Here is a 12,744-nt window from a genome sequence, read left to right as displayed (position 1 = left end):
GGAGTTTGTAGAAGCTGGAGGAGGCCACTGCAATTATCTGTTTGAAGGTGAGTTTGCTGTCCGATGCTGAGACTGTGGGCATGGTCAGTCAAGGTCTGGGGCTGTCTTGAGTGTGGAGGGCCACCATGAGTCGCCCCAAGGGGTGGGGTTGCTTCTGAAAATGATCACCTCAGTCTTGTCCATGTTCAGTTTCAAGCATTTGGATTTCATCCATGCTGCCATGTGTGTTATGGTGTTGCTGAAGTTGTCTCTGGGGGTGGCACGGTCTTTGGAGAGGGAGAGTGGGAATTGGATGTTGTTGGTGTATGAAATTATGCTGAGTCTGCGGGGATGAACAATCTTGGCCAACAGCGTCACGTAAATGTTGAAAAGGCTGAGGCTGAGTGAGGATCCCTACGGGACACTGCATATATTGCTCGTAGGTTGTAGTGGGAGATGGGGTTGAACACGGCAGAGAGGTCGCGAAGCATCAAGACAGTCTTTTCTCCATGGTCGAGGAGGTACCTGATATCAACTGTTGTGGCAGGAAAGGCAGTCTCAGGAATGTAGTTGGAGCGGAAGCTGCATTCGGAGTAGCCTAGTAGTTTGTCTCTTTCCAGGTTTTTGAAGAGCTGTTTGTTGTTTGCTTTTTCCAGGACCTTGGCTAGGAAGGGGAGAATTGAAATGGGGCAGTAATTTTTGAGTTTGCTGAGGTCGGTGGACAGTTTCTTCATGAGTGGCTTTACCTCTGCTGCTTCCATGCTTCGAGCATGGTGGTAGTCCTGATGGAAGAGTTGAGGATGAAGAGAGGATGCTGCCGATTTCCTTCTGGCTCGGGTTGAAGAGGTAATTTGGGCATGGGTCGTTGGGTGAGTTCGGGTGGGTCAAAGTGATGCTGCTTCCTGGATGCTAGGTGGCTTCCAGTCTGTGATCAGGTGGCTCGGGGAGTCACCAGATGCAGTCAGGTGTTCGATGCTGGTGGGTTGGGGGTGAAAGTTTCTGTAGGTGGCTGTGATTTTGTCATGGAAGTAGTTGGTTAGTGAGTCGCAGAAGGTCCGAGTGGGTTGGATTGTGTTTTCGGTGGCTGCTGGGCAGGAGAACTCTGACGTTCCTTTGGGTGGTTGGTGCTTTCCTCAATGCAGCTGTGTAGTGCAACCTTTATTGCTTCACTGAGGCAGAGATGGAACTTGTTCAGAGCATCTTTGAAAGTAGTGCAGTCTGCGAGGGCTTTCTAGCTGTTTGCATTCTATTGCATGGATGTGGATTATCAGAATTCTCCTTACTGTGAATTCAGTCTTCTTTAGTTTTATTGCAGAAAGCTATTCGATTAAAAAAAATCTAATTGATTAGTTTGTATGAGAGGCCAATGCAGCAGTCATAGTCTTGAGAATTTGTGCTCCAATTTAGAAGTATGCTTTGCACATATCTCTTAAATCCCAATGGCCGTCCTGTCGGTACTGCTCATCTCGTGCTCAGAGTTGCCTGCTCTGCGTCTCTTCAAGATTGTGCTCCCTTGTCTTAGTTTCAATCCTGGGCAAATGCCTGCTGGCTTTGCCTTCACCTTCAGTCCTATAAGAGCACTGTGTGTTAGATCTGCCCTTCATTTATCCCTCACTAGGTAGTTGATCCTTCTTGGATGCACTGCCAAGCATGTGTGGCTCATTCTGCTAGCGATTCAGTGTGCCTTTAACCTACCAGCAGCTTGTGAAGCTGGGAAAAGTGCCACTTTTCCACCTGGCTCTTATACCATAAGAAGTGGTAGTAATGATTATAAATCTACCAACTATTCAGTAAGTATTTGAGTGGCAGTATTAATGGAGATGTACTTTACACGTGAATTGTAATGATGAAAGCTAACTTTTGTCTGGTGATGGCCCATTTTACATACTTGACTTAGAAAGTGGTGTAGTGGCAGGTGAGAAATCCGAAATACCTCCCTTCCAGCTCTCACACACAACGGGAAAGAAATTGGAAGGTAATCATGATAGGGGCAAACTAGCAGCTTCATATAAGTAAAATGACAGTGCTGGGAGCTTTCTGTTCCTCCTGCTACCCTGGCAAAAGGTAGATAGTTGAACCATATTTCACAGTTGGAAAAGGGATCTCCCTGCCTACTTAGAGCTACTGTACTCTGGGATGGTGGTTGTGCTTGGCCATGAGTCTTTACTTGCTTCTCAAACCAGAAATATTTTTAACTTGTGTAAATGCCTTCTCTCTGCCCAGCAGTAGGCAACAGGCAACCTCACTTGTAATCTTGTCAGTGAAGTTGGTGTGAAGAAAGTAATTCAATTGCAGCCTTATTCTTAGCTGCCTCAACCAATTTCTATGACATACGGTTATCAAGTTAATGTCTTTGTATATTTATGTTCCAGGAAGAAGTGGAGGAACCGCCACAACCTGAGCTGTCTGCTGAGCTGGGCTTGAAAACGTCAAGTCAAACGACAGAAGATGATCTAGTAGTAGACTGCACAAAAGATGATCAGGTGAGCTGCTGTGAAAGGAGCCTGCTATGGGGAATTCAAAACTCATTTTATATTTAATCTGCTTGTTGTGCAAGCATGTGCTATTCTTTTCCTATTTTTCAAACAAATCTGAGAAACTAGTGACATATTGGGGAAATGCATTGTTGATAGGTATGGACACCTTGGGTAAAGATTTATCATATGTCCTCTAAATTTGCTTTGTTTTTTGGTGCCTTTGATAAACCCCAAATCACTAAGCACTAGTGTGTCCTATAGGACTTAATCAGACTGCAAGTTATTATGAGTATTGTGAAACGGTCACAATCAGGTTTAAAGTCAAAGGCCACACCAAGCAGTGTGCATATTTTATGACATATCTGCACAGTTATTAATCAATAGTGTACAGGTGTGTGCATGTTCCTACCTTGTAACTGTTTCCTTTTATTATGAGCCTGGTATGATGGGTGAATGCTAATTATACGTATGAGTCTAATAATCTGATAGAGACTTCTAGTTGCAGATCCCTTACCTTAGAATTCCCCCAGGCATCAGTCTGAATCCTGAGATTTTTCTTGAGATGTACTCTTGTGCGCCGTTTGGTGGTGTCGGCCGGCTCGGCGTCAGTCTTCGGCATTGTGCGTGCTGGAAATTACATTGCAGGACCTATTGCAGGACCTACATAGGCACCACCCATGACGCACTGGCATCAATTCTTTTCTTTCTGCACCAGCCAAGTTCAGACCCGAAGAAGAGCTCCCCCCATTCACTTTTTTCGTCAAGATGTCGTCACGGAAGACTGGGTTCAAGCCCTGCGACTCCTGTCATCGGATGATGATTGTGACGGATCAGCACCTTGTGTGCTTGTGGTGTTTGTAGCATGACCCAAAGTTGTGCTCTGAGTGCCGGGCCATGAATCCGAAAGCTTTGAGGGATCGGTCCCTAAAGCTACTTGCCGCTGGTGCTCCTTGTCGCTCCTAGTCGCTCCTAATCCCAGTCAAGAGGAAGGTCCTGAAAACGGTTGTGGAGCCCCCATTCTGTCATTCCACTAAAAGTCCTCTGGGCAATCCGGTAAGTTGAGGCACAAGAAGAATGCAAGGAAGAGCAAATTTTCTTCGACTTCACCCAGTCCGTCAGCCGACGCAACGCTGGAAAAGGAGTGCTATCGCTGTAGACCTCCTTCTTCATACCCTGCTCTAGGTTGGCTTCGCACCTCCCTGAATTTCCAGGAGCTGGATCCACGTCTGTCCAACTCTGTGAGTTCTATGTGGCCATGCACCTCATATTGGGGCAGTCCAACTCCGCTGGAGTGGCAGGGGCCCCCTCGGTTCCACGCCTGTGACTTCGGCCTTAGCTCTGGAGATAACCCACGGATCCGTTCCTGGATCCGAATCAGCGTCAGCTGCACCATCTCGATCTTCACCAAGACTGTTACGACGCCGCCGCTCCTGATGCCTCCTGTGCCTACGGTCAGCATCAACCCCTATCGTCATTGCCTACTCCGACACTGAGCCGGACCGACGTTGCGCGATGCCAATTCAGTCTTCAACAGGGACTTGGCTTCCTAGGTCGGATCCTGACCCTTAATACCTTGGGTTGGGGTACAGTGAGGATTGGGAGGGGTCGCTGGACCCTTTGTAATACCAGCTGGAAGATCCTCTGGACTGGTGTACGGACCAAGGTGAAACCAGTAGACTGGACACTTCCACTGATGGTGGCATGCTTTGTCCCCTTACCTTGGCTACGGAGAAGGGAACCGTTCCACTCCATGATGGTGCGAAGAGCGGCTGAGGTCCTGCTTGAGCCCGGGGCCTCCTCTTCTGAACCTCTTTTGCCTTTTAACAAAGCCCTCACTGATGTCCTGCTGGGGACCTGGTTTAAACCCAGCACAGTGGCTTCTGTAAAGGGACAGTTGCCACCCCCCAAAAGACCAGCTCCCAATGACCTTGTGTTATTCATGCAACAGCCGACCGCTGGAAGCTTGGACATCCAAACCTCTAGGTCTCCAGGCACATTCCGTTCCACACCCCCGGATAGGGAATCCTCAAGAGGCTGGATCAACTTGGGAAGAAGATATTTTCTTCCTCCAGCCTGGCATTGCGGTCAGTCAACACCTCATTCCTTTTGGGCTTTTACACACATACCTTATGGGACACGGTAGCGCAGGTACTGCCACAGGTTGCGGAGAAGGCCCATTCTCTCCCAAGTTGTTGCTTATGGGAGGGACGCAACTAAGTTCACAATACGATGTGGGCTGGATACGACCGACTCACTAGGCAGGTTGGTTGCATCGACGGTGGCCTTACGGCGCCAAGCTGGGTTGCGGACGTCTGGCTTTTTTTGGGATATCCAGTCAACTCTAATGAACATGCCCTTTGATGGCTCCTGTCTCTTTGGAGACAAAGCAGACTCTGCGCTAGAGCGCTTTAAGGAATCCTGGGCTACGGCCAGGTCCTTGGACCTCGCAGCTGGCCCCCTCAGTCTGCTGTTCGCTATTTCGTATCTACGGAAGGGGCATCCCGCCACATCTGTGTCTCTCCAGCTACCATGCAGCGTATGCTTCCCAGCCTCTACGTGGCTTGGGACGTCCTCGTGTACCAGGGAGCCAGCGGTGTTCCCAATCAACCCCCTTATCCCCAGCTGCAGCCTCCAAACATTCCTAGTCTGATTCTTTCCGATCAGGGACCAGTCAGAGGCAGGATTGCCATCATCTGCCCCACTGGCAGGCCATTAAGTCAGACAGGTAGGTTTTGCTAATAGTCCAAAGGGACTACTTCTTCCTCTACGACACTACTCCATCCATGCCACCATCCTACGATCGGATGATGGAGAATCACTTACACTTCTCCATGAGGAGGTTATAGCCTTCTTGGCCAGGGGAGCCATAGAGAGGGCTCCTGTGCCAGAAGTAGGTTGTGGTTGTTATTCCCACTACTTTCTGGTGCCGAAAAAAGACAAGGGCCTTTGCCCTAATCTAGACCTCCGGTCCCTCAATCTCTTCCTCAGAAAGGAGAAGTTCAAAATGCTGTTTCTGCCTCAGGTTTTATCTGCCCTGGGTCCAGGAGATTGGGTGATAGTGTTGGACTTGCAGGACGGTTATTTCCATATTACTGTCCTGCCTACCCAGAGATGCCACTTGCAGTTCATGGTAGGCCACAAGCATATTCAGTTTACCATGCTCCCCTTTGGCCTTACCAGCGCCTCTCGGGTCTTCACCAAAGTGATGGAGGTGGTCGCAGCTCACCTATGCAGGTTAGGGGTTTCAGTCTTCCCCTACCTCGACAACTGCCAGTTGAAGGTGAGCTCACCGTAGGCTGTCATCTCACACCTCCAGACTACAGCGGACCTCCTGCTTTCGGAGGGTTCACAATAAATGTGCCGAAGTCACACCTGACTCCCTTTCAGACGCTCCCCTTCATCAGAGCTTTTCCGGACACAATACAGTTTCAGACCAATCCTCCAGAATGGAGAGTACAGGATATTCAGGCTTTGATACTGATGTTTCAGCCTCTGTTCTTGAACTTGGTGAGAATGACTGAGGCTGCTGGGCCTCATGACCTCCTGCATCCTGCTGGTGACATGTGCCAGATGGCATATGCGGGGTCTGTAGTGTGACCTGAAGTTCCAATGGATGCAGCATCAGGAGAATCTCTCTGACATAGCCCAGATCTCAGAGGGAACTGTGCAAGATCTGCAGTTGCGGCTATTGTACATTGATCGGGTCATGGGCAGATCCCTCTCCCTTCCCCAACTAGACCTGACAGTAGTGACAGATGTGCCACTCCTGGGATGGGGTGGTCACATGGGATAGGTGGAGATCAGAGACGTCTGGTCTTTGGTGGTGCCCGTGCTCCACATCAGTATTTTGGAGCTCAGGGCGATCAGGCTGGCATTGAAAGCATTCCTTCGTTCTCCTAAAGGGAAAGTAATGCAGGTGTTCATGGACAACACCGCCGCCATGTGGTACTGCAACAAGCAGGGCGGGGTGGGGTCGTGGACCCGTTGTCTGAAAGCTCTGCGCCACTGGATGTGGCTGGAACATCAGGGTATTTCCCTGGAGGTTCAACACCTGGTGATCTCTCCGAATGCCAGAGCAGACAAACTCAGCTGACAATGCCTGTTTGATCACAAATGGTGTCTCCAACCGGAGATGGCGAAAGGTCTCTTTCAGCTTTGGGGGAAGCCTTTATTCAATCTGTTTACCTCTACAGAAAACTCAATGTCAGCGGTTTTGCGCTTTGGAGTTTCCAAAGTGGCACTCGCTTGGTGATGCTATTTGTCTTTGAGTGGAGCTCACGCCTCCTGTACGCCTTTCCGCCCATAACACTTCGGCCCAGAGTTCTCAAGAAGATAAGGAATGACCAGGCCCAAGTAAACCTTGCGGCTCCGGACTGGGCATGAAGAGTCTGGTATTCAGAGCTATTAGGCATGGCCATCTATCCTTCGATCAGACTGCCTCTTTGGCAGGATCTTGTGTTGCAGCCAGAAGGGAACGGTTCTCCACCTGAACCTGTCCAGTCTCTGCCTTCTTGCATGAAGATTGAGTGGCTGCAGTTGACGGCTTTTGACCTTCCGCCCGAAGTCTGTAACGTTACCTTGGCAGCCAGGTGTCCCGCTACCAAAACGGCATATGCCTGTAGAAGAACACATTTATGGCATGGTGTACAAATAAGTCTGACTTCCTTTCTGCCCCTCCTTCTGAGGTTTTGTTGTTTATATTTTATTTGGTCCAGTAGGCCTCTGCTTTGGGCACCCTCACAGGTTATATGTCTTCATTCTTTGCTTTTTTTTAGATTATCTGACCAACCCTCCTTGTTTAAATCTCCTCCCATTGTTAGTAGATTCCAGAAGGATCTGACCCACATGTTTCCTCCGTCACCATTCATAATGCCCCAATTGGGTTTGAATTTGGTTCCTACTTTCCTAATGTGCGTTAGTTTTGAGCTGCTTCATATCTGCCCACTCAGACTTCTGACATTAAAGGCAGCCTTCCTTGTAGCCTTTCTGCCCGCAGGGTGAGTGAGCTCCAGGCACTGTCATCTAAGCCACCCTTCATTTTCTTACCTCCTGACAAGATGGAGCTTCGCACCAGGGCTTTCTTTTTGCCAAAAGTGGTCATGCACTTTCATGTAGGCCAGTCCATCACCTTGCCTACTTTTTACATACCCCCACATCCTTGTAAGGAGGAGAGACTCCACCACTTGGACCCAAAAAGAGCTTTGGCTTTGATCATACCAAAGAGTTCCGGTGGATAATCAACTCTTCATTGGTTATGTGGGTGTGAAGAAAGGTCAGGCAGTGCATAAGTGAATGATCTCCAGAATGGTTGTTCTCTGCGTTAAAATATTCTATGCATCAGCTAAAAAGCAAGCCTGGAGGGTTTGCACACTTACTCTACCAGAGCAGTAGCTGCAACCACTGTATTAGCATGCAGAGTTCCAGTCCTGGACATCTGTCAGGCAGCAACGTGGGCATCCCTGTAGACGTTTACTAGACACCACTGCAGGGGTACTGCTTAAGAAAAATCTCTGGATCCTGACTGACGCCTGGGGGAATTCTAAAGTAAGGAATCTGCAGCTAGAATGTCTCTCCCAGACAAGGCATTACTGAAGGTAAGTAACTTATTCATTATGAGTTGAGAAAGAGGCCATTACAATTTAAAGTAGGAACATGTTAGAAAGGCAGTTATTCTTTCCATGGATGCTAAGTTTATTTTGGTCTCAGCCTACCAGACAGCACAGCTGTCTGGTTTGCTAAAGGCATCTTGCGGTCCTTCAGAAAGTTGAGCTAGGAATGATTTCTTCATATTGATTATTATTTGATTGTGGTTTGTAGCCCACACTTTCTAGTTTTCCATTTGCTGACTGTATTTGCTATGTGCTCTCCATGTTGAGTTCATCCATCCCGCTGCCTAAACTGTGTTTTCTGTATCCTTTCATGAACTTGATTTCTAACAGGCCTTTAATTCTTTTTCTTATGTTGTCACATTTGCTCTGTGTTCATATACCGAGGTCAAATGTCAGGTGCTGTCTTTCAAGGGTGCTTTGTTTATTTTTCTTTCTTTGACTTCAAAGTGAGAGGATTTATGTGACAATCTTGCTGGATACTGGGTGTAGGAAAGAGGTTTTTTTCTATCACACAACAACATTTAAATAAAGTATTTCAGAAAATAGTAGAATTATGAATGTACAAATGGAGCACATGTTTTTGTTATTTCTGAAGTGGGTTGGAATCAGATGCTTTAATATGATTAGAAAGGAATCATTAAAGTAGGTGATGCAATTTCTTCACATTTTCGTCTGTGCACTGTATAGCAAATGTAATGGTCATTTTCAATTGAGTGTTTTGTCTGTAATGGCAGTGTGTTACCACACCATTAATATTCCAGTCTTTGCCACTCCACCATTCCTCACTACTGCACTCTGCTCCACTCTGCGCACTGCACTCAATGCCAGTTCATGCTCCACCTCTCTAATTTACTCTGTACCACTCTGCTCTTTGCCAGTGCACTCTTTCGAACTCAGCTCTACACCACTGCACTCAGCACCATTCCAGACCATACCAATCTATTCTACTCAGTACTGCTCCACTCTACGCCACTGCACTCTGTGCAATATACTGTACGCCAGTGCACTTTACTTTGTAACACTCAACTCTATCCCCTTGCACTCTACGCCAATCCACTGTGCCACACTGCAATCTGCTCCACTGTACTGCCATTGCACACTACACCACTTTACTATACGCCATTACACTCTACGCCACTCTCCACAACTGCAGTTTTCCCTGCACTCTACTCTGTGCCACTCCTTTCTACGCCACTCTATGCTACTGCACTCTACACAACTGCACTTTCACTGCAATCTACGCCACTGCACTCCACTGTGTATCACTATACTCTATGCCACTCTACACCACTTCACTCTGACACTGTAGTATGGAACACTGCACTTTCCATTACTGAACTCTACGCCACTCTACTATGCACTTCTTCACTCTATGCCACCATATTCCGTGACACTGCACTGCACTGTATGACACTATACTCTGTTCAGCACCACTCTGCTACTCTGCTTTTCAGCACTCTACACCACTGCACTTTATGCTGCTCAACTCTATTCTGCCCTCTCCATCACTCAACTCTATTCCACTTCACTCTGCACTACTGTACTTTGCGGAACTCTGCTCTACTATGCACCACTCTAATTCAGTGCTACTGCACTCCATACCACTATACACCAATGCATTCTACACCTGTCCACTCTACTCTGTGCCACTCCAGCATATGCCACTAAACGAGACTCGACACTCTGCCACCACAATTTACACGACACTCTGTCACTCCACCTTACAACACTCTACTCTTTGCCATTTCACACCCCTCTCCTCCATGCCACTAACTTTTAACCATGCTAAACAGCTGCCACACTGGTGAATAACATGGCTAAAACACATTGGCAAAGCCAGTAACACTTGCATAAGCGACTCTTTTTGGCTTTGCCAATGCTTGTTTTCTTTGCGCTAATGATGATGAAGTTAGGGCCGGATTTAGTTACAACTACTCAAAACTTGTAAATAATAATAACAGATGAGATTCTTATGCTGCAGATTATGGTCCAGAAAATAAGGTTGCATTGTGTATCAGATTTTGTTAAAATAAAATGGCTTTTTATAATGACAAGAATAAATACTCCCACCTGTTGTAAATCGATGGTTTACGCATTCTCTCCTCCATCTTACCATTTTATGTTTGCTATTGGATATGCCTCAACTATGTATTTTTAGTCCATTATGCCAATTATATACTCTGTATGATTTCTGTGAAGCCTTTCAAATGCTGCCTGGGCATAGCCATTGCACCTACAACCACCAACCATAGTTCCACGTGTTAATGCTGAGTGTCCATGTGTACCTTATGTGACATAATATCCAACTATTTGCAACCCATCTGTAAAGGTGTGCTTATCTACTAAATCTTAACGTAACTGTTACTTTTTACTATATAATAAAACTAAACGCCACTGCACCTAAGAGCAGTTACGTTTTGTGTGTAGTAATAGCGAAATATAATTTCTCATAATGAGTTTTAAATTAAGATTGAAGCTCACTTTTTTTATTACTAATATTGGTTTAATGTTGAAAGGGTTTATGATTTATGGAAACTTTCTATTGCCGTTACTTATGTGGTGCTGTTGTGCTTGATGGAAATTTTGCAAAGTCCCTGTAAAAATCTGTATGAATGTTGCAATAATAAATACATGTATAAACAGTAAGTAAACACATCTATTAATAATAAAATGGCAAGCCCTTTTAGTTTGCCACGCCAATCATGCTACCAGACATTTGTGGATCCATTCCATCAACATCAAACTAATGGGATAGGGAAAAGACATTTTGACGGTGAACCAATAAAAACTGAATCTGAAGAGAGAAAAACTATTTGTTTTCCTGAAAGCTTCTTTTATTAATAATTAGGTAATTTATTGGCATGCAGACATTCTTATATTTCTATTTAGAAATATATTCCTATATTTAGAAAGGAAGGCTGTGTTTTGAATAGAATGCTGTGACCATAGAATACAGTAAACAGCAACACAACCAGTGGCGACTTCCGCAGATCTCAAGGGGAGGGTTCGGGGGAGAGACGAAGGGGGGTAATAAAAAAAAAAAAAAAAACATACCTTTTGCCGTCGCCTTCTGCCACGTTGCTCCTCTTTCCTGGATGTGGTGTCCCTGCATTCACTGGGACACCAGCACAGGCTCCCCAGCAATCCTGGTGCTGCTTTCATGCTAAACTTAGCATGAAAGCAGTGTCAGAATTGGTCTAAGCAGCTTGGACTGCTGTTCAGACACAAACCTGGGGTCTGTGCAGTTTTTCCAGCCCGCCTATTAAACACAGCTGAGCTGGAGAAACCTAAGTGCACATGTGTATTTGGCCAGCCTGAGTCGGCCGTCCAAGCACACATGCGTACTGAGGTGCATTCTCTCCTCATCTCCCACCTCCCGTGGCCCAGCCCGCCTCTCCCTGAACATGCTGCTGGTTGAGTCAGCAGCTGAAAGAGAAAACAGCTAAATATTGTTTTATCTTTCAGTTCCTGGCTTAGTCAAGGGGGCGACGCTCCCTCGCCATTGCGAAGGAGCCCCCCCCCCCCCCCCCCCCAGTACAACTGAGGATGAATTAGGCAATTTACATTTATTTGTGTGTGTGAAATGACTGCTGCTCTGTGTTTTTTTTTTTCATTTGTTTAAACTGTTCTGTGCCTTGGACGAGATCATCTCGTCCATGGCACAGGGGAATTTGGGGGCGCGCTAGCGCGCCCCCCGTGCACCCCCCTCCCCCCCAAGGCGGGGATGGAAGGGGAAGACCTTCCCCTTCCACCCCCGACCCCCCCGCCCCGCTGTGACGTCAGCGCGCGCTGATTTGTCACAGGGGCCTCCCCCATCGCGCTGGAAGCTCTGCTTCCAGCGCCATTGAAAGAGAAATGCAAAAGCATTTCTCTTTCAATCACTGGAGGAGGCCCGGAGGGGCTTCAAAGGGAAGGAAAAGTATTTCCTTCCCTTTGAAGTCTCTCCGAGGGTTTCAAAAGCTGGATTGCTTGCAATCCGGCTTTTGAAACCCCACTAGACACCAGGGATTTTTTTTTTTTTTTTTTTTAACTGAAATTCACATAAGGGAGTGACCCCTTGGGCAAGGGTCGCTCCCATGGGGGGCATTTTTTCAGGAAGGCCTTTTCTGCCCCCCCCGGGGGCAGATCGGCCTATTATTAGGCCGATCTGCACACGGGGGGGCAGAAACCTCTAGGCGCCAGGGGATTTTTTTTTTTTTTTAAGAGATGGGGAGCGACCCATCAGGCAAGGGTCGCTGCCCTGGGGGGCAAATTGTATTTAGGCCATTTCTGCTCCCCTTGGGGGCAGATTGGGCGATTTTAGGTCAATCTGCCCACGCAGGGGGAGCGACCCCGTAGGCAAGGGTCGCTCCCGGGAGGTTGTTGGGGGGGTCAAATTTATTTTAGGGCATTTGGATTCCCCTGGGTTTCTAGTTTTCAAAAATGCGCTGGTTTGCTAGGTTTCCCCAGGTGCCGGCTGAGCTACAGGCCAAAATCCACAGGTAGGCACTGCTTTTTATAAAAAAAAATGTGATGTGTCCACGTTGTGTTTTGGGCCCTTTCCTCTCGTGGGCGCTAGTCCTACCCACACAAGTGAGGTATCATTTTTATCGGGAGATTTGGGGGAACGCTGGGTGGAAGAAAATTTGTGGCTCCTCTCAGATTCCAGAACTTTCTGCCACAGAAATGTGAGTAACGTG

At 47.2% G+C, this 12,744-nt stretch overlaps 1 protein-coding gene across 4 annotated transcripts in view; it reads left to right on the top strand.

Annotated features, from left to right (window-relative positions):
• The window catches only part of SUCO (SUN domain containing ossification factor), a 481,248-nt gene that overhangs the window by 81,566 nt on the left and 386,938 nt on the right, over window positions 1-12,744 (top strand). For all 4 annotated transcript variants that reach the window (XM_069231978.1, XM_069231976.1, XM_069231977.1 and 1 more), the window contains exon 3: window positions 2,352-2,462. In XM_069231978.1, the coding sequence (XP_069088079.1) occupies window positions 2,352-2,462 (111 nt within the window). The remainder of the gene's footprint in view (window positions 1-2,351; window positions 2,463-12,744) is intronic.

This window comes from Pleurodeles waltl, chromosome 4_2, assembly GCF_031143425.1.
Source record: "Pleurodeles waltl isolate 20211129_DDA chromosome 4_2, aPleWal1.hap1.20221129, whole genome shotgun sequence".
Taxonomy (NCBI): Eukaryota; Metazoa; Chordata; class Amphibia; order Caudata; family Salamandridae; genus Pleurodeles; species Pleurodeles waltl.
Note: the sequence above shows the minus strand (reverse complement) of the source record. Positions and strands in the feature narration are given on the sequence as shown.